This window comes from Rattus rattus, chromosome 5 (assembly GCF_011064425.1).
Source record: "Rattus rattus isolate New Zealand chromosome 5, Rrattus_CSIRO_v1, whole genome shotgun sequence".
Taxonomy (NCBI): Eukaryota; Metazoa; Chordata; class Mammalia; order Rodentia; family Muridae; genus Rattus; species Rattus rattus.
In genome coordinates, this window is record NC_046158.1 from 130,291,083 (window position 1) to 130,317,377 (window position 26,295).

Here is a 26,295-nt window from a genome sequence, read left to right on the forward strand (position 1 = left end):
GTGCAAGGCCCTGGGTTCGGTCCCCAGCTCCGAAAGAAAAAAAGAAAAAAAAGAAAACAAAAACACTCTAGGGGTTGGGGATTTAGCTCAGAGGTAGAGCGCTTGCCTAGGAAGCGCAAGGCCCTGGGTTCGATCCCCAGCTCCGAAAAAAAAAAAAAAAAAAAAAACCAAAATTCTCACTACAGGTGTGCTGACCATAAATTCTCACTACAGGTGTGCTGACCATAAAATGTCAAGCGGCACTCATTACACTGTCAAGCAAAACCAGACTCTTAATAGATTTAAACAATTGAGGTAAGTCATTAATGACTGGATTAATGCTATAAGAATATTAATAAGTCATCTTAGAGAACATTCACTTTAAGTTTACAAGAAAAGCCTGTCCCACATATGAAGACAACACCCTCTAACACCTCACCATGACAAAATTACTAGAGAAACACGGGAAATCACATTTGGGAACTGAAAGCACAGCTGAGTCAAAAGAGTTCTTTGCCAAAAATGTTAAAAAAAAAAAAAAAAAACCTAATAACTTCACCAGTGAGAATTTAGTCCTAAAGATAAAACGTTCTGAGAGAGAGAGAGAGAGAGAGAGAGAGAGAGAGAGAGAGAGAGAGAGAGAGAGAGGGAGGGAGGGGCAGGCAGGCAGACCGACCGACCGACCGACCGACCTGCCAGCTAACTTAGAGGCCCAGGTCAGGCAGAGTTCTTATAGCTCACCTATAGCCCAGTTTTTCGTGCATACATGACGATGAGGCATATCACTGCTATTAAAAGGACTTACATGACTGTTCAATTTCTCTTCCCTATAAAGTTCCATAAACAGTACTGAGAGCTGTTTAGCTGATGAAATAAGACTTGCATTCCCTGGTCTGAAGCCCATCTTACCATAAATCTATGGTTGCTCTATTTCTACAAAGCCAGTCCCAAGCAGGGGACACAGGATTAGGAAGGACAACTCAAACTCCAGCCACTTCTCCAACTGAGCATGAGAGCGTGAGGAGAGGAGGGCCAGCCAATGGTTTTCATTTACCTCAGCTATTGACAATTTTTCAATTTTTATATCATTAACTCTTCACACTACTGTTTCTGTCAAGTCATTTCAAATACTTCTAGAGACACAGTCTTTTCAGCATTCTCAAATTTAGGGAGGAAATAAACAGTGCAAAGAGCAGAAAATACCAACAGGAGAGAAAGCCAACGCTAGACCTGGGATGAATCAAAGCAGGGAAGCCACTTGAGGACCCTCGGTATCCTGAGAGGTCCCCTAGCTTCACTTCTAAGCAAGTTAGATGGCTGTCTTGCCCTAAAATAATACCCTTACCAAAAAGAATAACCAGCAGAAAAGTGGGTTTAATATGATTTATTATTATCAAAATTAAGACCAGTGTATAAACATACTTGCCAAGAAATAAGCAACACTTGGAGCTTATTACATTAGCACAAACATTACATCAACAGTTCGCTAATCACATCTGTGGGTCTAAAAGGAATCAAGTCATAAAAGGGCATCTCTAAAACACCCCTGGGCAGGTCCAAACTCGCTGGGTCACCCAATTACAGTGGAGAAGGCAGTCACAGAAAGAAACCCAGTGAAATCCTCCTGGCCACTAAAATGGGAGTCTTGAAAACCCTCTGGCATGAAGAGACTTGTAGAGAATGGGAGAACACCCCTTTACTATGGAGGAAAACCAGGAGTCCAGGTATTCTCACACATCTGACATGGCCCCTGAGAACAAGTTTCAGCTTGCATAATCCCTGCATCAACACATGCATTACTACTTCCATGGCACCCGCCACACCACCCCTAAAAGCATGACCCCACTTTAGAATGAAGATACAGAAGGTGTCAGATAGAGCTAATCCCCTGCTCTAATCATCAAACCCTGAGCTCTGTGACAAGTGTATTAAACTTTCCAAGTACTAAAGAATCCTTGTACTTAGCATATTTTTTAAAGCGAAATGGCTTTCCATGATTTGTCTTCCCCATAGCAGATACACTATTTCCCTCTAAAAGTGACATTGAGTCCAGGTGAGAGACACCTCTTGGAGAAAGTACGAGTAAGGCCCATATCTTCTCCAGGTTGCAGCAGCTACTTCCACACTTCCAAGGACTAGCAGGAACACAGGAACAGAGCTATGTCCATGGCTCCTTCCAGACCTAGATGACTGAGTGTGATGATTCCTGGCATGCACAGTGGGGGCAGCTGCTGGGCTGGCTAAATTGACTGGAGGCTGAGTCTGCAGATGAAGGGAGATCTGAAGGAGCCCAGGTACAGGTATCCATCGTGTTCATGTGCCTCACTCACATAGGTGACCACCTGTCCATCAGGATCATGCAGGCTTCTCCGGAAGGCACCACTGTCACTGACTTCCAGGACCAAGCTATATCGTGGTACAAACTTCATCACTGTCTCCTGACTGAACAGCTGAAAGGGAAGTATCAGGGAAGAGAGCTTACCTTCTGACTGCAAGCAAACTGACCACACGACTCCTCATCACCTAAGAATGGTTAAGCATCCTTGGGTCAGGGAGGTTTCCATAGGGCGGGAGCAGAATCATGGCTCCCACTCCCATGCAGACCAGACCAAAAAGGTTAAGTCTTTACAGAGACGGCAATGGCACAGCCATTCACAGAAAAATGCAAGATACATTCTAAGAGATTACTGTACTGAGTCAAGGTGAGAACCATTTTTGCCTGCCAGAACACTGGGTCAAAACCAGTACAGCTTAACCAAAGTAAGCCACGAGTCCTCTATAAATATTCAAGGAGTGGAAGAGGCAAATCATGGAGTTTTAAAGCCTTTCACACTCAGATAGGGACTAACACTATCACCTCTAAACAAGTCCATTTTTCAATCTTCCGTGAAGCTCTGTCTGCAATCCCTGTGGGCGTGCCCCTGCACAGAGCTGGGCACCTCTGAGCACAGCTACTAACAGGGTAGTCTTGTGGGGCTCATAAAGAGTTCAAGGAGAGAAATCTCATGCAGGGACATGATTTCTGGCACTGAAAAAAAAAAGAAAAGAAAAGAAAGGAAAGGAAAAGAAAAGAAAACCAAAAACAAAAAAACACTGGAAAGGAGCAACGCTGTGTGAAGGTTAGAGCCAGGCCAGAGTCTCCTCAGATGGGGTCAGTGGCCATAGTGTGGCTGTACTTGGAAGAACTGATTAAACAGTAAACACATGCAGGCAGACGGTGTGCACCTGTAACTCCAGCACTAGAGAGGTAGAAAGTGAGTTCTAGACAAACCTAGGCAATTAGTAAAATCTTGTCTCAAAAACTAAGGAAACATATGCAGGATAAGGGAATACAAGCATCTCAGTGTTAGACAAGAAAGATACAAGACGAAGGGAACTAAGAAAGCTAAAATGCAGTCCACGGGGTTCAGTCACACTTAAGACAGTTTGCACACACTGTGACTTTTAGTTTAAATAGATACAATAAGTAAACAGAAGGGTAAGCATGTGCTTGCACCTCCTAGCTTTGCCTCTGAGGAACCTGGTTAAGGGGTAGTCAGGAGGGTAAATGACAAAATACTCAGAAGCACGGAATACAGAGGAGGCAAGGGCAGGGCACAGATGTTTCAACTTCCAATATAGGCTAAAGAATAAAATGGGTTTATAATTCTAGGGAAGTCCCTTTGCAAGCAAAGTGCTTACCACTCAAGTGCCCAGGGAAACAGCCAGAGTGGCAGCACACGACCAGTGCTGCGGACATGGAAACAGGCAGATCCCTGGGGCTCAAAGGCTGGGCAGCCCTGCCTGTCTGGATGGCTCCAGAGAGCTGATCCTACGGTTGAAATCAAGTCTTCACACGGGCACACACCTTTGTGTGAACACATAAAATGCTTAGAAGTGGGTATGACAGGTACCAGATATTCTGTCTATACCCTGGAAGTTTGAGAACTGGTCAGGCCAAAGAAACTGACCGTGAGACTCATTTCCATCTTGCTTTTGGGAATCAATTTTCATAATTACCTTAAAAATCATTCTCTTGATAAAAGGCTTGTCAGATAAGAAATCCAACATGGAAAATCCAGGGTTAGCACGAATGGTTGCAGCAGCAACCCAGTACCCGCCGGAGCTGCTGGGCCGGATATTGTCAGGAAATCCAGGCATGTTCTCCACAAACATGTCTGCCCCTCCTTTCATCAGGCCAGACACATAGACTCTGAAAAACATGCCCAAGTAAGCATTGAGAAATTAAAAAAAAGAAAAAAAATTAAGGAAACGTGTTTAGCCAAGCACAAAACTGGTCTTAGTTCACATATATGTCTGGAAAATAAAATACATCTATCTGTCCTAAGTGCAAACAAAACTGACGACAGACGTCTTAAGGACTAAACAGGCAGGAAGAACCGAAGCCTACCTTACAGGGAAAGAGACTGCTGGTGGCATGAAATCAAGGCACAATGTACTGTGACCCTCGCAAAGGCTGAGACGTAAGCAAACCCAGTCTAACTTCAACTTTCTCATTACAGACGGGGTGTGAAGCATCTCAGATATCTATTCACCTCATGTCTATCCAACCTCAGGCCATGGCGAGCTCCATCACACCATACACATACCTTCGTATCCTGGCCATAGCTGTCTCTGCCACCAGGACAAAGTCTTCCTCAGGAGACAGCTGAACTCCATTAGGGAACTGCAACTGGTCCAACAAAACCTTCACTTCTTTTGTCACGGTATCATACTCCAACAAGCTGTGGAAGGCCCAACACAACAGTCACAAGAGAGAAGAGCCCATGGTCTCTTGTGGGCTTGGGGAAAGGAACAGTGACTCAGCCTCCCACTAGAGTGACAGAAGCCAAGCCAGCCATCTACGTGGCTGTGGTCCCAGGCTGGCTAGTACAGACCCTCCCAGTCTACAGCGGATCCCCTTGCTGACCAGAAAATTAGGTCAGCACAGTGAGAGCCAGCACGCCAGCCTTTAGAGGCATGGCCTGAAACCTAGGCCCACTGGTGGACTGTTGCAGTAGAATTAAAATAAATGCCTTCTTTTACCCAGACCTAGTGCGGGGTAAAAGAAGGCATTTTATCTTGTACCTGCCTTTACCTGCATAATGACATCATCCTACAGTGGACCTCACCCACTCTGTCTAGGACCACCCTCATGATTAGACTTCATTTTATTTCCGCTGAAGAAGTGAGACCTTCCGGAGACACTAAGGTCTTATTCCTAGACACTATGAATAAGACCCTACTATGTGCTGAGACCCTACTATGGCTTCCAACAGAAACAAGGCCTGCTGCCACCACCTATGGCCAATCCCCTAATTGAAAGAAAGGCTGAAAGGAACACTTGCCGCCCATCATCAGTGCCCTCCATCACCAGAAGCAGGTAGTCTCGTCTCTGCCACTTGCTGCTAGAATCCGTGAAATAAATCTTTCTCCCATCCCGAGTAATAGTGAGATCATTCACAAAGGACATTTTCTTGCCCTCAATGGGAGTCTCAGAGGATAGCAGCAGTTTCACTGAACCTGAGGTTACAAAAAAAATTAAAGATTTACTGTCGCTTTAGGAATGTGTTTCTTGATAATTTCACAATGTTAATCAACATAACTGATGTCAAGAGAAAAAAACTAACAAGAGCTTTTCTATCCCCCAGTGAGCTCTTTTATCCCTCAGTTACCAGCTTTAGGTGATAATCTTGTGGGGGGTTTGGTTTGGGGTTTGTTTTCTTAACTAAATTTTACTGAAGGCAGCATCCATCCTAAGGATGAAGAATACATTCTTTAATTGAGATCAACAAAATTAAAACAAAGCAAAACCTATTAAGAACAATATGTAAAAGTACCTAGTGCTATGTGTTAGCCCAGGTGAATAAACAATCAAGTATCCCATTTATCCACTTTTACTTTAAGCAGCAACAATAGTGAGTTTTCAAACTAGCCAGGAATGAGGAACACACTGCAGTTCTGGGTGTGAGAGGTAAGGTTAGAGAAGAGCTTGAACACAGTAACTGGAGGCCAGCTTGGGTAATACAATGAGACCTCCCAGCTCAAAATTCAAAATTCAAACAACAGAAAGGATGTATATAGCGCCAAGCTTCCTATACACACTGTTGTTTGACCCTGTGCAAGAATCCACAGAGAAGATCCACTATTAACCTTCTATGCTAAATGGGAAAACAGGAACAGAGAGGCTGAGTACCCTCCCTAGACATAACCAACAGAAAGCAGGGGCCAATCTGCAATGCCCATGGTCTAGCCCCACATACAGATCCTGCATGGAGAGAGCACACAGCACATGTTGTAATACCAGTTCTGGTGGTATCATGACCAGTCACAAGAGAAAAGAGGAGAACTGCCTAAGGGGGAAAAGATTCTCAGACAAGAGGATGAGAAGTCATGTTTACAAAATAACGCTTCTGAGAGGCAGTGGCTAAAACACAGATGCCCAAGAACCAAAGCAGGTTCCGAGAGGCAACTCTCTGGTGGCCAACACAGTATCTATACTGTGGGCAATACTTGTGGTGTTATTTAGTAAGAAAACACTGCAGTTGCCTGAAGACTATATTTAACAATCTTATTAAACTTATTAAATCAGCGTTATGTGCATACTCTTTGAAAGATCTGAAAATATCAAAGAAACAAGTTGTAACATACGTTTCTGAGGATTCACTTCGAACAGTCCCTTGTATGCATCAACCACAAAAAGAGTCCCGTTGGGTCCTACCCGGATGCCCAGGGGTCTCCCACAGGTAGGTTCATCATCTCGGGTTTCTAGGAAGATAAACGATAGGAATCGGCGGCTGCTCCAAGATTCTACCTGTGCCCTCTTCAGTGTCCAAGTATCTCTTCCATACCTCCCTAAATAGACACCACGCTGGACAGAGCAAAGAGACCACAGCGTTAGAACCTGACCTGCCTCAGCCTAGAGTCACTGCAAGGGGCTCAACATCAGTGCTTAACGTAGGTGCTACCCAGCACACACTCACAGTGGTGCTCACTACAGGGTGTGCTCACTACAGGGCTTACTGCACGTGCTACTGCACCACAGGGGCGCCCACTGTCCAGTGCCCAGTGTAGGCGCTGAGTGCAGGTGGAGTGGAGTGGAAAATCTTTAGTGTGAGCGTGGATATACAAAGATGCCTGAAAAGGTACTCCATAAATGTCAGCACAGACATCACAAAAGATGCAAGATGATTTTTTATTTTGGTTTTTATATGTGTATGCTGTTTTTATTTTGAAACGAAAACATTTTTTATAAAATGTCCCAGTTATCAAAAATGATAATTAGGCTGTGTACCCTAGTGATAAAACAACTCCCTGGTCATCAGGTCCTAGATTCCACCCAGAGTACCACAAAAAAAATAAAATAAAATAAATAGAAATGTACAATGAGTTAGTTAATTTAAAAAAGTAAGAATCCTATGGGCCAGTTTTTAAACAGTGAATTCTTCTGCTCATGCTTCCAAGGTGTGAATGAGACTTGAGTGACATGACTGAAATCCCCGAGGAGTTACTAAAGAATCACATGTAAGCCCAGGACAGTCACCAAGGCCCCGCCTTTATATAAAGCAGCACCCACATCCACAGCCATTAACAGCTGGATGAAGTTCCTGGAAGGCAACCAGAAACTGGGTGGGATGATGAGAGGATGTGGCAGCAGGAAGTACATGACCACTGCCCAAGAGGACACTCCAAGGTCAGATGACATGGCAATAAAAAATGGAGGCAACACCAGTGCATGTCCTATCTGCCAAATCGTCAGCAGATCTCCAAAAGTGAAAACGACAGCTTTCCAAATGAAGTTTCAGCAACTTACTGCAAGGGCCCGAACCAAACCGGGCGATGGTCTCTATTTCTCCATTCTCAAGTTTTACAACTCGGCCATCGGCTGTGCCAGTAAACAGCACATCTGTTTATGAAAACAAAAAGGGAAAAGATCATTATGGTGGAAAATGATGTAGAGGAAAAAGTTAAACCCTTAAAATTTAAAGAAGCCAGCGGGTAAAGAGTAGGGGGTGGGAGTGGTGCACACCTTTAGTCCCAGCACTAAGAAGGTAGAGGCGGACAAACCTGTGAGTTTGAGGCCAGCCTAGTTTACAGAGTAAGCTCCTGACCACCAGCCTAGTTTACAGAGTAAGCTCTGGACCACCAGCCTAGTTTACAGAGTAAGCTCCTGACTACCAGCCTGGTTTACAGAGTAAGCTCCTGACTACCAGCCTAGTTTACAGAGTAAGCTCCTGATTACCAGCCTGGTTTACAGAGTAAGCTCCTGACTACCAGCCTGGTTTACAGAGTAAGCTCCTGACTACCAGCCTAGTTTACAGAGTAAGCTCCTGACTACCAGCCTAGTTTACAGAGTAAGCTCCTGACTACCAGCCTAGTTCACAGAGTAAGCTCCTGACTACCAGCCTAGTTTACAGAGTAAGCTCCTGACTACCAGAGCTACAAAGAGAAACCCTGTCTGGGAGTAAGAGGGGGATGTAAAATAACAAAATTATGTGGGCTGACTGGGGAGCTTCCTTGAAGGATGAAATTGGCCAAAGCTATACAAAGAGAAAGAGACAATACGAACAGGCCTATGCATGCTAAAGAAACTGAATAAATAATTAACAACAGTGGGACAAAAAGCATCAGTCTCCAGTGACTGGCTCACTGGTGAGCTCTACCTTAAAAAAGATCTCTTAAAATTTGCTTCAGAAGACAGAAGCTGAAATAATACTTAACTTAATTCTATTCTATGGGTCACAACTTCTGTATTATCCCTAATAGACACTAAGAAAAACAGACCACAGACCACTATCCACAAACCGAGATGCAAAAGGTACCTCAAGAGACTGTATGATTCTAATGCTACAAGGTTCTGAAAAGGGCAAACAATGCAGAAATGTAAGTCACTAGGAGCCAAAAGTTAAAGAGGGAAGGAGAACAAGGGAAACTTTAGGACAGTAAAAATACCTTCAGTGATGGCGTTACAAATTTGTTCAAATCTAGGGTATACAATGCCAAGAGTGACCCCTAATTAAAACCAACTGACAGTGGGAATAGCAGCACAGCTCTGGTAGATGACAGCAGTGAAAAGGCAAAACCTGCATGTTGAACCCAGTGCCCATTCCGGTAACATCTCTACTTTTTGCTCCATTATTAAAAATAGTTTGCTCTGATCAAAAGCCCATGGCTAAGAAGCTATAAGTCCTAGAGAGGAACAAACTATTGTTTTGCTAAATAGAAATGGTGTCATACTGCCTTCTAAATATATGTTTGTATACATAGATCAGTGTTGCCCTCAGCCTTGGTCAGAGCTTTGCAATGGGTGACGGCTAATGCCGACTCCAACTGGGCAAACTGTCACTGAGGATAAGTGACTGCCAAATGCTCAACCCTCAAAAGACATCCACATCACTGTCCCTCCAAGGCTCAGGAAACATCCCAGAAGAGGGGAACCTAAAGAATGTAAAAGCCACAGGATGAGAAAGAATGCTGTGAAACACTGTCTCATGCATGTGGCATGGCTGTTACATTCATGAACTCAGAAGCTATGGTGACCTGCACAGGAAGGAACCTGTCAACATTTCATCATGGACTAAGGAGGAGGAGTAATTCCCTGAGGATATACTGCAATTAGTAGTTGCTGAGGAAGGAGAGTAGTTTTCTTCTGTGATCCAGCCAGTTACACTGCCTGGTCCAGTAGATAACCCCCATGTACACTCTTGAAAGGAATCCTACTTATGCTCAGTGGGCCATTTAAAAGATAAATAAAAAGACAAAAACTGTGAAAATAGATGACTTGGTAGGAAGAACAGTGTTGAAAGGGAGTGAAAATGAGTGAAAGAGGCTGAGAGGATGAAAATGACAAAAATATGTGTATGTTTAACATTATCAAAAATAATATACAAAACAAACCATTTTGAACATTTCTGACAGTTAATAAAGTAGGTTTTATAATTTTGAGGGTAAAGCATTCTCGTGATTCATTTTGGACCCTTACTTGTGAAGAATTCACAACTCACTGTCTATAAACAATCCCTGCACTCTTGCTGCTCAAAGTGTTGATGTCAGTGGGAATAACTTCATAGCTGGAAAACATGTTTAAAAATGGTTCACTTGAAAACAGACGAAGAGCGCTAATTGATGGTTGCTCTCCTAGCCCTTGTCCTGAGGCAGGCAGCACCTGCCAGTCTCCCCCAGGACACCGTGCAAACAAGGCTGCTGCAGCAAGAGCAGGTGCCTGGGTGCCGACTTACGCTTCACATCCACAGGAACAGAAGCAGAGCGGCTGTCTTGGGTCCACAGCAGAGGTGTCACCCAGTACACAGCTGCTCAGTATGGAGAAAGGGAGAAGGCAGAGCGGGTGCACTCACCACGGCAGCAAAGGCCATCAACCAACACTTACACGTTCCAGTGGAAATGACAGTGGTGGCTCCTCACCACAACTGATGAAAGAAATGTACCAACCAATGCCAAGATCTTTTAAGAGGAACAGAAGTTCTACCAAGAAGTATTTACTCTTACTGGGAAAAAATTACTTCACAAGCCATATAACAAAGCAATGACTGTAGCAATGAGGAGCTGCTGGGTCTTGAGGGAAGAAACAGGAGCAGGACAAGAGTTTGTCGAACACTTGTGCAGCAGTGACCCTGGCCAGCTGAGAAACAAAACTAAGTGCACAGCACAAAATGCCCACAGTCACTGCCCAGGTAACGTAATAAAATCAGGGCTGCAGCATTTCAAAGCTGCTACTCAGAAATCCTCACCCCAGTCCAGGTTTGCTCATCTCATTAACTGTGTCCTTTCAACACTTAGCTTACGTCTCATCCCAATGAAACAAAACAAAACAAAACAAAACAAAACAAAACAAAACAAAACAAAACAAAAAGAGGCAGATTTACATTAGGCCCAATTCCTGTTTCCAGAAAACCCATCCTGAAATGGATGGGTTCAGTGGAAATACTAAGAACCTCTATTGTTCACTTCAAAATAAAACCTGTGCAGAACAAAGACAAAGTGAGCAGAGAACTAGGGTGCTATCAAATCACACCTACCTAACTGCATAGATGAACACAATGGCAGTGTTTGCGTTTGCCTTTCGCCTCCTTACAATACTGAGCACAACAAAGTGTTCTGTAAAACTGAACTCAAAATCACCCAGTGCAGCTGGGCAGTGTACAGCTTTAATCCTAGCACACAGAATGCAGGAGCAAGCCCAGACCTCTGAGTTTAATACTAGCTCTGTAGAACGAGTTCCAGTATAGCCAAGGCTACTCAGAAAAACATGTCTTGAAAGAAAAACAAACAAAACAACAACAAAAAACAAAAATGGAATGTATATCAGACAAAGAATTAGAGTTGCTCCTTGAGACATTCACAAGTGAGATTCAAGGCCAGAGCTCCCCTACCTGGGAGCTGTGTCCCACTGCAGCTACTCTCACAGAACCCACCACCCTGAGAAACAATAGCAACCTGGAAATCAGGTCCCCTGATTTACTTACCCCCAATATTTACTATGGATTCTGGTCCGTTAAGTTGGTTTTCAAATAGCCTTTCTGCTTGTCGCAACTTCGTATTTGGTTGCAGAACACCAAACATGAAAGGGGGTTCTTTGAAGCTGTAAAATAACACAATTGCAGTATTTTGTATATAAAAATATTTATGAAAAAAAATGTTTCCTGAGGACCCGTGGCATGTCTAACTCCCTGTTCTGACACACAGAATACATTCCCAAAACATCCTTGAATGCCAGAAATCTAAAGGTTAAGGGGAAAACTTCAAGACTATCAGAAAAAATTATAGTAGGAAATAATTAACAAAAACACTGCAAGTCCCCACACCCCAGACACCCTGAGGGTCTCATCACCATTAGGGCCTCAAGACAATGAAACATCCTCACAATCTCTGATGCAGACAGCCCTATAACTAGTTCTCTAAGTAGTATTGTGTGCCTGACATGGAGGGAGCCCTGGTGACCTTCCACAGCAACCGGCTTCTTGTTTCACACATATTGGTAAGAAAGGAAGCCAGTCTGGAATAGCATCCAGTGCTCAGGCCCTCACACAGGTACACTCCGCTGAGCCCTAGACCATCCTCCCCTCCCAAAGTAAGTCAAGCAACTTTCCTCCCAACTCATTCCCACCCACAGGCAAAGGTGCCAATGCTGCCAGCTACCGCTGAGGCCACTTTTAAGAAGACATGATTGGACCTTCCTCTCAGGTCCTCTGCTGCCCTCTGCCCTCACCAGTACCTTCTCTCCTCTGTTTCTTCACCCCTACAGTCTATTCTCAATCAAGCGCCCCACTTCGCTCTACAGTATCTATCCACTGATGCAAACGCTCCATCTCACTCAGAACCAAAGTCCTTGCAGTCACTTCTTATGCTGCCCAGTCTGGCCCTACACTGCCCAGTCCAGTCCTGTTACCTCTCCCGTTTTGTTGTTTCTTCTGCTCCCCATCCCCACTCCCACCCCTTGTAGGGTCTTGGGTTCTAGGTATTTTTGGTCTTTAACATTAACTCTCTCACAAGCTCCTCTTTCCTACTTGTTCAAACCAATGCTGAGCACCCAAGTTAAAGTTTGCTGCCTCCCTGGGCCTGGGCCTGGCCCTGTCCTTGCTCTAATCTTCCCTTTGCACGTCATTGTCTCATGTACTTCTAGATTTGTTTCTCTGGTGTGTTTACTGTTGGCCCTGTCTTAGGGTTTTACTGCTGCAAGCAGACACCATGGCCAATACAACTCTTATAAAGACAACGTTTAATTGTGCCTGGCTTACAGGCTCATAGGTTCAGTCCAGTATCATCAAGAAAGGGATATGGCAGCATCCAGGCAGGCATGGTGCAAGAGAAGCTGAGAGTTCTACATCTTCATCTGAAGGCGGCTAGGGCAAGACTGACTTCCAGGCAGCTAGGGTGAAGGTCATAAGCCCACCCCCACAGTGACACACCTACTCCAACAGGGTCACATTTTCTAATAGTGCCACTCCCTGGGCCAAGCATATACAAACCATCACAGGTCCCCTGAGAAGGGATGTTGTGTAGATAAGGAGTCCCTTCCTATTTCCCTCTGCTATATCCCAAGAACATGGCCAGCAGGCAGTTCCTAATGCACACCGCTAAGGAGGAAGAAGATAACTATTTCCCAACCTCCTCACAACCTTGCCATTCAGCAAAGCAGTTTCCTAGCCTGATCACGAGGGGGGAGAAGGGGATTGGGGGTGGGGGTAGGGGGATAAAAAGCTCTCTATTCTGCCTACCTGTCAGTTCATGACAATGTACTTTACTCCCTGGTGCCTCTTCTAAGTCAGCACTACACTCAGATTAAATTCTCTCTCTTACCCTCTGCCCTGGCTCTCAAGCGTGGCATTCCTCCAGCCATAAAGTCAAACCCTTTTAGCTTAACCAAGAACTTTAGGTGGGGTAGTAAGTAGCCTACCTGCTTTGGCCAAGGAATTTAGTTCTGACTCTGGCAAGCCCAACCACCAAGCTGAGTGTGCAAAGCAAACCACGTTTGAGCATAAAGCCAATGCCAGAGACACTCAACCCTCCCCACCTTGGTTTAAATCCTTCCACTCAGGAAGTTCTGCCCACAGGCAACCTGAGAAAAATCTCAGTAGGAAGACATCAGGAAAATGTAGAGCCAGGGATAAGTGGCTCGTGCCATCATCACAGCACTCCGGAGGCTAAGGCTGGGCATTGTCAGAAGCTTGAGGCCAGCCTGGGCTACAAAGGGAGACCGTGTCTCAAGAGGTGGAGGACAGGGACAGTCAGACTTGGATGCAAATAGAAAGAGCAGGCAAGCAAGGTCCTCATGGTAGTAGTTGGCAGCAGAGGACAGCCACCGAGAAGCCCAAATCAGACAGTGTCTTAGGGCCTTACCTTGATTGTCGGGCCACAGTACTTATTACAGTTAAAGCCAGTGACACTCGTTTATCCTTGCTAACTCCATAGCTGTACTGTTTATGCCCAGTTACTTATCATTTTGTTGTTGTAGTAGTTTTTCAGCCAGGATCATGTTTTGTTCTTTCTTCTGCAATCAAACTTACTAACTCCCTTTGCTAGCTCTGTCAAATCTAAGTGTGCCGAGTTTGCCTCACACAAAAGTCCACATCCAGGGCATTAGCCTGTACCACGCCACCTTAACAGATCTCTGCTCAACAGCTCCCAATCCAGTTTACCTCTCATAGGGCCTAGAAAACCAACTGAGTTTCTACTTAGAAATGAAAAGACTGTTTTCCTCAGAAGAATATGGGTGCTTCTAGCCATTTTAAATATATACTTAGCAATTAAAGTCAAATTTAAGATAAAAAAGATAGCAATGTTTTGGAGAAAATGTTTTGTTGTTACCATTTTAAAGACCAACAGGAGGATGAATTCCACCAGCACCTGAGACTAACAGTGTTTCAGAAGCATTTTACTACCAGGATGAAACTCAAAACTCAGAGCAGCCTTTAGGAGTAAGCGGGATACCAAAAGCTAGGAGAAACTAGCACGTAGCCCACAGTGAAATCCCAGCACTCAGGAAGCTGAGGCAGAAGAATCGGCTTCCAGGCTAGGCTGGGATGCCAAGTGGGACCTTGTCAAAGGGAAGAAAGAAGCAAGAAACGGAGAGAGGGAGGGGGGAGGGAGGGAGGGAGGGAAGGAGGGAAGGAGGGAGGGGAAGATGGGTTGGGGAAAACTGAGAGAATCAGCATTATAAGAAGCATATAGAATTAAACCCAAGTAGGACCTCCACTTACAGGGGAAGAAGAAAAGACATGTCTCACACACTCTCTGACCTCCTACAAGTGGGGAAAATAACCTGAGAAGCCTAAAACCACAGAGAGCTCACTCTAAGACAAGCTTATGGAAAGCTTTCTCTAACTCACAGATGTCCCAAATGCCTCACTTCTCTGCAGCTGATATCACTAAGGTAATGCTGGCTTTTTTGCTCCTCCACCAACCACATATGACTACACTGACAGCCCTGTCATTCTGCTCACGTCTCACCATCTTGTCAAATGTATCCTCAAAGACTCTTGTCATTAAGATGTCAAATATGCAGTTCAACATACTCCTCTTTCACAATGGAAAAGGAAGGTGGCTTTGAAGAACAGGCCTTTGTCCTCCTCTATGCTACACTGTAATGTAAGTTGCACAATCCTCCAGTCTAAGGGGCTGCAGCTCCTGCCTCCTGTCTTGCCACCTACTCCAAGGCCTTCTGACTACTCAGTGTGACTACTCTAAGTGTGCTCTGAGCTCACGCTAGTAACCTGGAGGACACTTCCAAACACAAACACAGTCACACTTGCCAGCCACCACACGCCTGGTTAATAATGGTAACAGAGGCTGGGAGAAGACGGCAGCTCTGCTCTCCTCCCACGTGTGTGACCTGGCACCATTTGTCGCATACTCGTGCTCCAGGCGGAGCCTTCTGACTGTTTATTAACCGTTTGCTTCATCTCACTTCACTGTGAATCTTGAGTTCTCAGCCAATCTACTCCTTTCGCTGTGTTTAGGGGCCCATTCTTCTACTTTCTAAATGTACCAGTCCCAAATCTGAGCTCGTGGAGACTCTCAGCTGCACCTTAACCCTCTTGTTCATCAGGCTCCCCTGTACAATGTCAAATCCTCACTGAGTTGTTTTTCCATTTGCCACAGTGGCCACACACCCCTTTTCAGCTAAGTTCATCACTATTCTTTCCTCACACAAACCCAAGATGAAAGGACTTCAGTCAACTCCAAAGTTACATCTTCACCTGCTGTTTGCTACTCCCCTTGACAAGGATAGGACCAAGCAGGCTTCTGATCTCCACAGTGATTATTCAAGGACGCCTAGATCAGTTCAGCTGGGAGTAGACTAAAACATCTTTCTACATGTTAAGAAGGGCCTATGAGCAAACTACCAGACTGTCCTCAGACAGGAAGTGTGAAAGAAAGAGTACCCACTAGCATACAAATAATGACCAACCTTTAAACTGACAAGGCTAGCATTTCTTCTGGATCATACAAGGCAAGCTAATCTCATTTCCACAGCAGTACGCACTTTATTTGTAGTCAGTCATGATTTTGGTTTTGACTTTTATAGTGCTGGGATCAAATCAAGGATCTGTGCACTTGGCTAGGTAAGCACTCTATCCATACCCTGACACACACACACACACACACACACACACACACACACACACACACACACACACGCAGATCATTTGGTAATTCTAAATCTAACAAACAAGTGACTCTTGCCCGAATGTCCACGTCATCTCTGAAGTCTGCTGGACCTTAGCTGCAGAACGTGTTCTTAGTGAACTGAATCCAATATAAAATCCTAATTTTTATATACAAAACACCAATATGTTATTCAGTTGTATAGATTACCTTCGCTTCATAGTTAGACAAAGTTCTTGTATAAAGTCCTTAAAGCTTTACATGAAGGAACTAACTTATCTAAAATAAACTTCAGATGGTTTCACTCCCACTAGTATCTCCAAGGGGAACCAAGGCTCTTCAGTGGCTTTTGGTATGACGATTTGAAGTTTTGCCACTTCAGAATCTATGCGCATTAGGAAATGTGAATTTGTCAAACTTATTCAACCAAATGGAAGAACTGGGCTTTCCTTTGATTTCTAGAGGTAGGTGCTGCAAAACGGCTGGGAAAACAGAAGCTCAGGGAGTTGAGAGAGCTCCTACAGGAAAATCTACCTACCTTCCCTTTTCTCCAGGTCAAACCACACAGCTCTTCTCTAACCAGCCCAAGTTCAATATCAGCAAACACCAATAAGGGCCTGACTCTGCCTGCCAATCACAAACATGACTGCATGTTAAGGGGGTTTCTTTTCAAATTACAATAGACTGATTCCTCACAGACCTCCACTGGTGAATTATAACTTAACAGAATTACATAGTTACTAACCACAAACCTTAAAAGCTAGTTACTTACAAAAACTACATAATGTGACTTAAATCACCACAGGGTGCTTCTGCTACTTCAAATGAACTAAGGACAGTTATTTCAAACTCTTAAGCTTCTCTTATTCTGATTTTCATAATGGTTTCTATCACAATGTCAGGGACAATTTCACACATATTGAATTATAGCTAAGTTATGAAACTCAAGGGCTAAAGAAATAGAGCTCTCCTATTCATAACCAATTCCCAACCCACACTGATCTATCGCACACCCCACTTGTTGGGAGAACCCTTCTCAAGAGTACGGGGCACTTACCTGAAACTCTGAGGATCTATGGGGGACTCCAACAGCATCATGGCTCCAAGCAGGGGAATGGCAAGGGACACAGCCAGCATCAAGAAGGTCATTCTGAAAACTCTGCCACTAAAGGAACTGCCAGAAATAAAACAGAGTGACAATCAGCCCAGCCACACACAGTGACAAGCCTGGCTGCTCTGGAAGCCTGCTCTGAAGCACAACCGCTCACCTAGTTTCTCTGATCACCCAGTTTCCCCACTGCAAGGTCAGCAGCTTTGTGGTTCAGAGTTAAACTTTAGCAGTTTGGCAATCTTGGCAGACATGACTATTTCTTTGTGTAAAATCGTGCAGCTGTATAAAATACTCTGGTCAGTCATAGTCCAGATACTCTTTCTTCTAGTAGAATTTCAAAGGAAAAACTCACAGAACTGATAAATACAAAATGTAATGGGAGAGCCAGGCACAGCTCACAAACCTGTAGTCCGGCACTTACAAGTCTGAAGGAAGAGGATTATAAGTTTAAGATCAGTCAGGATTATGTGACAAGATTCTGCCTCAGAAAAGATGGGAGAAAAGACTTGCAAAAATGTGATAGGTGTATTCATAAATTGTACAGTGAACGTGAGCAAATAGGTGGGGATGGGCTGAGATTTTCATGAAGGAAACAGAAGCCCTGCCAACTCTGAGACCCTAATTTCCAAAACATTGTGCACCTCCCCATTTCAGGAATCAGAGGAAATATTTCTTCCTTTGGTGGAATTTGTAGGTAGTCCTGGGGAATTCACATGGATTCAGTAGTTAAAATTCCAAAAGGCCGGGCTGGAGAGATGGCTCAGGAGTTAAGAGCACTGACTGCTCTTCCAGAGGTCCTGGGTTCAATTCCCAGCAACCACATGGTGGCTCACAACCAACTGTAATGGGAACTGATGCCCTCTTCTGGTGTCTGAAGACAGCTATAGTGTATTCATATATATTGAATAAATAAATCTTAAAAAAAAAGAAACAAACAAAAAACAAAATTTCAAAGGACTTTACCAGTCTAAGTGCTACCTCTGGAATCCGAGTAGCTTTCAGACAAATGACAGCAGTGACTAGAAAACCTCACACATTCTTATGATGTGTGATGACTCTCATAGAATCATTATCTCTTTACATAAATGACCCTGGAATTTTTACTAAACACTTGGCTTTAAGATTAACTTAAGGGGGCTGGAATACAGTGGATAAAGGCTCTTACTGCCAAGGCTGATAACCTGAGTTAATTCCTTAGAACTCAAATGGTCAAAAACCTACATGTATGTCATGGATGTCTACACACCTACACTCACACACAAACGCATACAAATACATGCATATGTAAATAATTTTTTTCAAAAAAAAGATTAACCTAAGCAAATTTTGAAAAGCTAAAATCATGAACTTATGAAAATTTTCTTAAAAATTTAAATATGCACCTAAAAAGATGAGGGAGGAGTCCTATTTAACAGAACAGATCTGAGGGAAGGGTCTGGGGAAGAGTTTTAGTTTTGACAGGCGATGTCCACTGCCAAAACTGGAAGAACACTAGAAGAGCAAAAAGGAGTCTAGGCCTGCTGTCCCCATTAGCAGTAGTAGAGAGTGGAAAATGTCTGGACCCAGAGCCCTTGTCATACACACTACAAAATGTCCTGGTGCTACTATCTTCAAATTTTATGTTAATGGAACCACACAACATACGATTTTTAGTAATTAACATCCTTCCTCAACTTGCAATTGGGTGACTTTTACCCAGAATCCTTCATTCTAATGATTCGTAGCAGCTACCATGTGTTCAGCAATTCTGCCTAGATTTGGTTCCGTGTCAGCCTGAAGACCCATGGTGGTCCTTTCCACTACTGTCAGCCCCCTCCAGGGTTTGGAGGACTGGACAGGCCACATTCTTGAAGCCTCTACTGATGTGGCTGGGCCTGATGCTATTTCTCTGAAGTCCTCCATAGGTGTCGGTCATAGAGCCAACCCCATCACCAACCCAGAGTTAGATATGCTGCATTGTGGAAGCTACTTGTGTGTAAAACCAGCTCTCACAGCAGGGCGCATGATCTTTATGTCTGGTCAGACTGCCTGTGTCTGCTCACACAGGGCCTTTCAGCTCTGAGGAAAGCTGCCAGAACTCTGGTGAACTACTGCTGGTTTACTCTTTGAAAATAACACCAGGCATCAAGGAGCTTCTGTGAAAGAGGAAGGACTTCATTTACTTGGCATAAGATCTTTCAGGATCATTCATGTATTTGTGATATAATAATGTCAGTATTATTCCTTTTACTGGTTTTTACTGGTACAAGACTAACCCCACCCCGCGTGTGTGTGCACGTGAGTGTGTGTGTGTGTATATGTATGTGTGTGTATGTATGTGTGTGTATGTGTGTAGGTGTGCGCGCGTGCGTGTATGTGTGTCTATGTGCGTGTGTGCACGTGTGTGTATATATGTGTGTGCGTATGTGTATACCCAAATATGCTCATCTACTCATCTACTTATGGACATCTCTGTGTGAATAGAAACTGTTTCTTGTAACTTTGTGATTACTTAATGGGTAAAAAGTGTCTGAATGGGATAATGAAAGTAGAAACACTACAAACCTATAAATCTACTGACCTTCACACATTAAAATGGTAACTGTGTGTTACAAGAATTACATCTCAATCTCCCCCCAAAAAATACATATATATAAGTTTAGACAATGGTAAATTGTTACAAAACTCTATCATTTTATAAAACAAAAAGCACTAAATTGGAGATTTTAAGTAAATTCTGTGATTTGTTTCCACTAAAGAAAAAAGAAATTCAAAGTCAATGAATCTTCTATGCAAACCGCTACACCAAAGCCTGGGACTGTACAAAAGTGATTTTTTTTAAGTAACCTAAAGCTTTTTACCACAATAGAAATAAGTTGAGAGGCATCCATTCAATAAAGCAGGGCTGGTTATGGTACCAATGACAGAAAGATGGCTGTTTAAAAGCAAAAGCAAGAATCCCAACGAGAGACATATTCAAAGCACCCAGAGAACATATACAATCCAACCAGGATGTCCCTGTCCCTCAAAGGACACTGGTGCAATCATCCACCTCATCTGAACCAATGGAGGAACACATTATGTAATCCCAGACCTGTGGCTGCAGGCTGTCATTTAACCAAAGCAAGCACGAAAATCTAACCGAAGTACAGTTTTCTTGTTCCGCTGCCTAACAAAACAAATTCTCCTAATCTGCCTCAGACGCACACAAACTTCCCTTTATCTCACTGCTCCTCACATAGAAAGAGGGTGTTGGGAATGGAACTCGAAAGCCTGGCACATGCTAAGCATGCCCCGTCCCGTCAGGCTTACCAGCCCCTGTACCTTATATTTTCAAACTCTTACCTTGGTAATCTGACTCAGAGTACGATACTCTACTTGAGTCACTACTCCTTCACATCATGGTAAAAGGTCCAATTGTGTCCAAAATAAGCCCAGCCAGGATTCAATGCCACAGCTGGAAAAGTAGCCAGAATTGCAAAGAAGACTTGTAATGAATATCCCACACCTCCCACCTTGTCAGGACCTGAGCAAGCACCTTTTTTCCTTCTGTGGTCTTAGTGATGGAACCCAGGGCCTCTTACATGTTAGGCCAACACTGTCACTGATATCCCGGGACCCTTGACAGGATTTCCTGAGACCCAGTACTATTAATCTCTTACAGTTAGCAGGATCAAAGCTAAAGAATTTAGAAGCCCCCCTGTTGGGTACTCCCAACTTAAGTTCCTCAATCAAGACAACCTTCACAGCTTTTGTTTGGATGCCTGTTGGCTTGCTTGCTTGCTTGCTTGAGTGTGGTGTGCAGTGCTGTGCTGTGGTGTGCTGTGGGTTGGGTTGGGTTGGGTTGGGTTGGGTTGGGTTAGGTTGGGTTTTGGTTTGAGTTTTTTAGTCAGGGTTTCTTTATTATGTAGCTCTGGCTGTCCAGGAACACAATAGGTAGACCAGACTGGTCTTCAATGCAGAGATCCACCTGCCTCCGCCTCCCAAATGCTGAGATTTAAAGACATAAGTCACATTAACAGCATATTCACAGCTTTAAACAACACCTGAGATTCTGATCTACAAATCCAGAGTGGGCATTTTACCTATCATTTGTTCCTGGTGCACAGCTGGATACCATTAATCTTATCCAACTTCTCCAAGACTTCACTATCCAGCTTCTTCTAGTAATTTTAATTTTGCTGGTCAAGTTGTTTATTTGTTTGTTTGTTTTGGAGATGGTGGTGTTTTTGGATTTTTTCAAAACAGGGTTTCTCTGTCTAGCCCTGGCTGTCCTGAAACTCACTTTTATAGACCACCTCAGAGATATACCCGCCTCTGCCTCTCTCTGCCTCTCTCTGCCTCTTTGAGTGCTGGGATTAAAAGCATGTGCCCCCACTGCCCAGCTGGTCAAGTTTCATGAAAACTAAGCACAACTTTCCAGAAAATCTTCCATGACGATGAAAACAAAGCAGGCACTCACTGGGTATTGCTACAAAGCACTGGAGATGGAGAGAGCGTGTCACATAAATGAGGCAAACTGCTCTTGAAGTCTTATTCTGCACACACTTATTTGCTCTTAGCTGCGGTTACCTCTTCTGACCTCACTCTGGATCCTGAGGCTTGACAGTCCACTTCTAACCCTCTGTATTTTCTCTGCGTTGGCTTTCCTCAGACTGTACTCCTGCATAATTTAGCTTATACCTTTATCTCTATTTTCACTTGCAGAACACCACACACTCCTAGCGTACACTCATACAATCAGCAAAGCTGGCAACTTACTTCCCAGGTGAACCCTGAGCAACCAACTTGTTTGTCCAAATTTCTTAAGCAGAGCCCAGAGCAACGCTTACCCCCTTGGGGACGTGGCCACCCTGAATTGCCTGCAGTCTCTATGGGAAAGGGCAAGTCACAGTGATGCAACCTGTTCTGACAACTGTGTCAACGAAAGCCACAACTTACAAAATCCTCTGCCATGTCAACAGCCATATTTGAAGGATCTCCAACTCTCCCTGTATGTGAACACCAGACCACAGGGCCTTCAAGAGCCACAGAGCCTTGAATCAGATAAAAAGACACTGAGAATCCAAGAATGAACTATGAACTCTGCTGGGGGAAAAAAAATCCATTGGCTCCAAATGCATGCAGTAACAAGCAAGCAAGGAAGCATGAAGGCCAAAGAGCAACAAGTCTCATCTTTTAAAGTAACTAAACCTCAAATTTGCTCATTTCTTCACATTCCTTTCTCCTAGAAACACTTTTCTCTTTTTCTTAATTGTGCAAGTACAGAAAAACAAGTTAAAAGACCCATTTGAAGACACACATGGGCAGTGCTGAGGTAGATGCAAACGCTGTGATCCTAACTCTCTTATCCTCCATCTTAAATTGGAAAAATTGGACTTAGACCTGCAGGACATATTGAAGACATTGTTGTTAAATCTCAGTGTATCCTTCACTCCTAAACACATACAATAAAAACTAAAGCAAACTTCCTAGACAGAAAGGAGTCAAAAGAGAGTCTCACGGTGCAAGGATTACTATTTCAATGAAGTTCCTGAAGCAGTTGGGAAACCGGTGTCAAACAGTAACTCTAACAGGTAGTGGCGTGTTAAAATGCCCCACCCACCTATGCTCCAAACTGACTACAAAGGCTTCAACTATCAAATCACTCAGACATTCAGACATTAACCCCAAAACTCACTCTCACAGCATAATTCTGAAAGATGCTTCTCAATCACTGTCCAGAAGCCAGTTCTGTCCTTCACTCATTCTCATCTCATCCTCAAAGTCTGTAACATCATTCAATCATCGTACTCACTGAGACCTCAATAACCTTGACCAACTGAATGCTGCCTTTCCTGCAAGTCAGGAAACTTTCTGAAGAATTGCAAAGTGCCCCTTCCACTATTAAAATCTGTTTTCCTTCTTTTATTCTGATAATCAAGTTTTCCATTGATTCCTCCATTCTGAGGTGTGTCTAAGATTTTTGACCCCCTATTGTCATTTACAAAATTCACACTCTACTGTGCAATCAATATTTAGAAAGACAGGAAGGGGGGGTTGGGGATTTAGAAAGACAAATAAAAGAAACCAAAAAAAAAAAAAAAAAAAAAAAAAAAGAAAGACAAAGGAAAGAAGGAGAGAGAAATCTCATGTTTTAAGTCTGTTTAAGGTTTTGTGTTAGGTTTGCAGGTTTTAGCAAGTCTAAAGTTTATTCTAACATTCTGTTTGTTTATACTTTTTTCAGATTCCAGGCTTCCTTTTAATTTTCTGCACTGAAGCTCAAGCCCAGGGCCTTAAGTGTACTGAGCTCCCAACTTTCAGATCTCTTCACAAAACTTTCCTGATTCACATTTAACCCTGCATTCTTCCAATAGTCAAGAAGATAATTGGACAAACTATTAGAAATAACTACAAGAAAAAAAAAAAAAATACAGGAGGACTGCTGAAGACAAGTGTTATAAGTTTAAGTATAGAAAGGTAGGTGACAATAACTCACTTTAAAAGCAACCACTACTGATCACTAAAGATAAAATAAGAAACATGTTTAAAAACAGCAAACGTGTTTACAAAGGGCAAAGTGAAAACAGTGTAAGCACAAATAGAAGACACTGGAAAAGATCGGGTGCAAAGAAACAGCTTCGGGTCTAATTTGCAGCCATTACGGAAGTAAACACAGAGAACATTTAAAAAAGAGAGAGATAAGTATGTCCCTTTGCCTTTGTATCAGAAGTATCACAGCAGCTGTTTTAAATATTAGGCCAATCTATCAAGAGTCCCAGGATGCCCAGGCTTCAAAACACTTCCCATCTCCAAGTGCCTGGATAGGGCCTTCAACAGCTCCATCCATTCCTTTCCTAGTTCTCCTAGTTTCTGCAGTCAGGTTTGGCCACTCCTTGCTTATTCACTCTAATGACTCACCGGCCATTAGCAATTAATTAGCAATATCCACAAGCAGGGTGAGCAGCATGTCACAATTTATCCACATTTAGCAAGGTGAGTCCTAGAAAATGAGACCTCAAGGCAACCTAGGATGGCTGGTCTCCCTAATCAAGACCCACATTAATACCTTCCTGTTCTTCCACAAATCCTCTTTCCAAAGTCAAAACGTGTTTGTATGTTTATCTTATTATCATTAGTCAAACCTATCATCAGAATCGAAAAATTGTCTCTCATCTAGTATGTACCACACCCCCTCATCACACTGCTGGTGACCAAATAAATATTTTCTGATACTTATTTCATATAAGTTAATTCTGCCATTGAATTTGAAGCTGATCTAAAAATTCAAAGTATAAAATTCACGTCACCAAGTTGAAAAGTGGATTTTTAATGTCTTCTAGTAGGGTTTAAGGAGCATGCCTCAGATTTGAGCTAACAGAGCATTCTGGAATTCAGAAAGACTGGGGCCAGAAACACTTTAGAAATTTACTGTCAGTAACTACTGTCCCTAGTACAAAAACCTGCAAGACCGAATTCTCAGAAAAACTGCCAACAATGTCACTTCGGTTCTCTACTCCGCGCTGAGGCGTACCGACTGCGCAAAGGTAGTAGATGCAGGAGGAGGATCTTCGCAGAAAGGAGACCCAGCATCTTTCTGACTTCTCTCCAAGGAAAGTGAAAAACGGGGAACGCGAAAGGCTAATGGGCAGTAATCAAGTGGCTGTCCCAGGAGAGGATCCAACAAGGATACGTCCAAGTCGGGAAAATGCGCGGAACTAAAGAAAGGCAAAAGATATTGGCTCCAGCGGCTGGATGGCAAGGACAGAAAAGGTCCACAGCAGCGCGAGGGCGGATAGCCCGGTGCACGCAAGGCCTCGCCCCACAAATGTGCTCTGTCAGTCCGAACCCGGCTCCACGGTCAAAGTGGGGTTAATGAGAAGGGATGATTCCAGCCCAGTCCCGGTCTACCTGCCCTCCTTGACCTCCGGGACCTGGCCATCGTCCGTGACGACCTGCGGCCGCAGTGGCCGGCGCTGCCTCAGCCCGTCTGCCTCGCTCATTCTGCCGCCCCTCCACTGTTTCCACTGACTCCACCAGCGCAGAGAAGCGTGAGGGTTTCAGAACCGACCCTTGGCGCGAGGAAATGACGTACAACTTAGCGCCGGAGCTGCAATGCAGGTCCCACCCCTTTTTGGAGATTGGCACAGCAGTGCGGCTCCACCCCCGGCCCCAGCCTCCAGCAGTGAGCGAAATATAAGGGGGTCCCTCCCTCAGTCCGCCAAGTCTGGATTGCTGGGCTGCAGCGTGAGTCTTCCTCGCGTCCGAGTGCTGGGCCGTGCCACTGGTTCTTAACAAACTGAGTTCAATGCAGTAATCCCCACCGGAACTGTTACCTTTTCCGAAATGATTCCGCTAAAGTTCAAAATGTGTCTTTTTGGTTAAGATCAGATGTTGACTGCTAGATCTTCAAGTGGTTATACAATAGACATTTGATAAATTTCTAAAGGGAGTTACCTAAAGACAGGCCCAAGTAGAAAAGACCGCTAATAGCAAAACTTTAGGAATCATGAAGCAAACACCAGATAGTGCAGTATTACAGTGAGTCAAACATATGCCAGAAGGTGAGGTGAGCAGACCGCAGGTAAAGCCCTCCTCTCTGGAATTAATGGGAGCCATGACTTCAATGCATGTAAATTGTAATTAAACTTCAGGCAGCAATAACCAAGTACTGTTACGTAGGGCATTGGGAATGATCTCTAGGATACATGTGCTAGGAGTAAGGCCTCGGAGGTTTTTTGTACTACACTCGAGGATTTACAGAAACAAACATGCCATTATTTCTTCGGCACTAGATGGCGATAGAATGCTACCTCAATGTTCTATTTTCCTCCAGCCTGAGGGAAGTGGAGATTCTTAACACCCACTCAGTTCTGTAGGGATCTCAAGTTATATATAATTCAAGCTTTGGCAACATTGTACTTGACTCCATCATTGAAGACGGACATTATAAAGATAATATCGTGGGTAATTGTAACAACTGCTGTGTGGGTCTGGTACCTACCTGCATGCCTGGATAGCTTGCCTTTTCTGATTGCATGTCTCTGACTTTGTGATATTATTCTTTGTTTCCTTGTGATACATTTTTCTTTTACCTCCACCTAAACCATTTTTATCATCCAGAATCCATTTCAAGTCTCATT

The 26,295-nt window shown here is 43.8% G+C and overlaps 1 protein-coding gene across 4 annotated transcripts; it reads right to left on the reverse strand.

The window, feature by feature from the left end:
- Positions 1-1,347: 1,347 nt before the first annotated feature.
- Positions 1,348-25,233, reverse strand: Apmap (adipocyte plasma membrane associated protein). 4 transcript variants are annotated; one of them, XM_032904392.1, is made up of 9 exons: positions 25,064-25,233; positions 17,141-17,257; positions 11,442-11,557; positions 7,772-7,864; positions 6,610-6,726; positions 5,307-5,481; positions 4,569-4,703; positions 3,979-4,171; positions 1,348-2,429 (listed from the first exon to the last, which is right to left on the reverse strand). In XM_032904392.1, exons 1-9 carry the CDS (start codon positions 25,153-25,155, stop codon positions 2,220-2,222), a joined length of 1,248 nt encoding a protein of 415 aa, XP_032760283.1. In that variant the 5' UTR covers positions 25,156-25,233; the 3' UTR covers positions 1,348-2,219. The 4 variants fall into 4 exon arrangements, with proteins under 4 accessions (XP_032760283.1, XP_032760284.1, XP_032760286.1 ...); XM_032904393.1 differs by lacking the exon at positions 25,064-25,233 and adding an exon at positions 24,687-25,011; XM_032904395.1 differs by lacking the exon at positions 25,064-25,233 and having other exon boundaries at positions 1,349-2,429; positions 6,610-6,829; positions 17,141-17,253.
- Between the last annotated feature and the right edge of the window lie 1,062 nt (positions 25,234-26,295).

Excerpts from the sequence above, each read along its gene's own strand:
- Apmap (XM_032904392.1), bottom strand. The coding sequence starts at position 25,155 with ATGAGCGAGGCAGACGGGCTGAGGCAGCGCCGGCCACTGCGGCCGCAG. Across the intron at positions 11,558-17,140 it reads ATAGATCCTCAGAGTTTCAG|CTTCAAAGAACCCCCTTTCA; the intron begins GTAAGTGCCCCG and ends GTTATTTTACAG. Across the intron at positions 5,482-6,609 it reads CGAAGTGAATCCTCAGAAAC|GTTCAGTGAAACTGCTGCTA; the intron begins GTATGTTACAAC and ends TTGTAACCTCAG.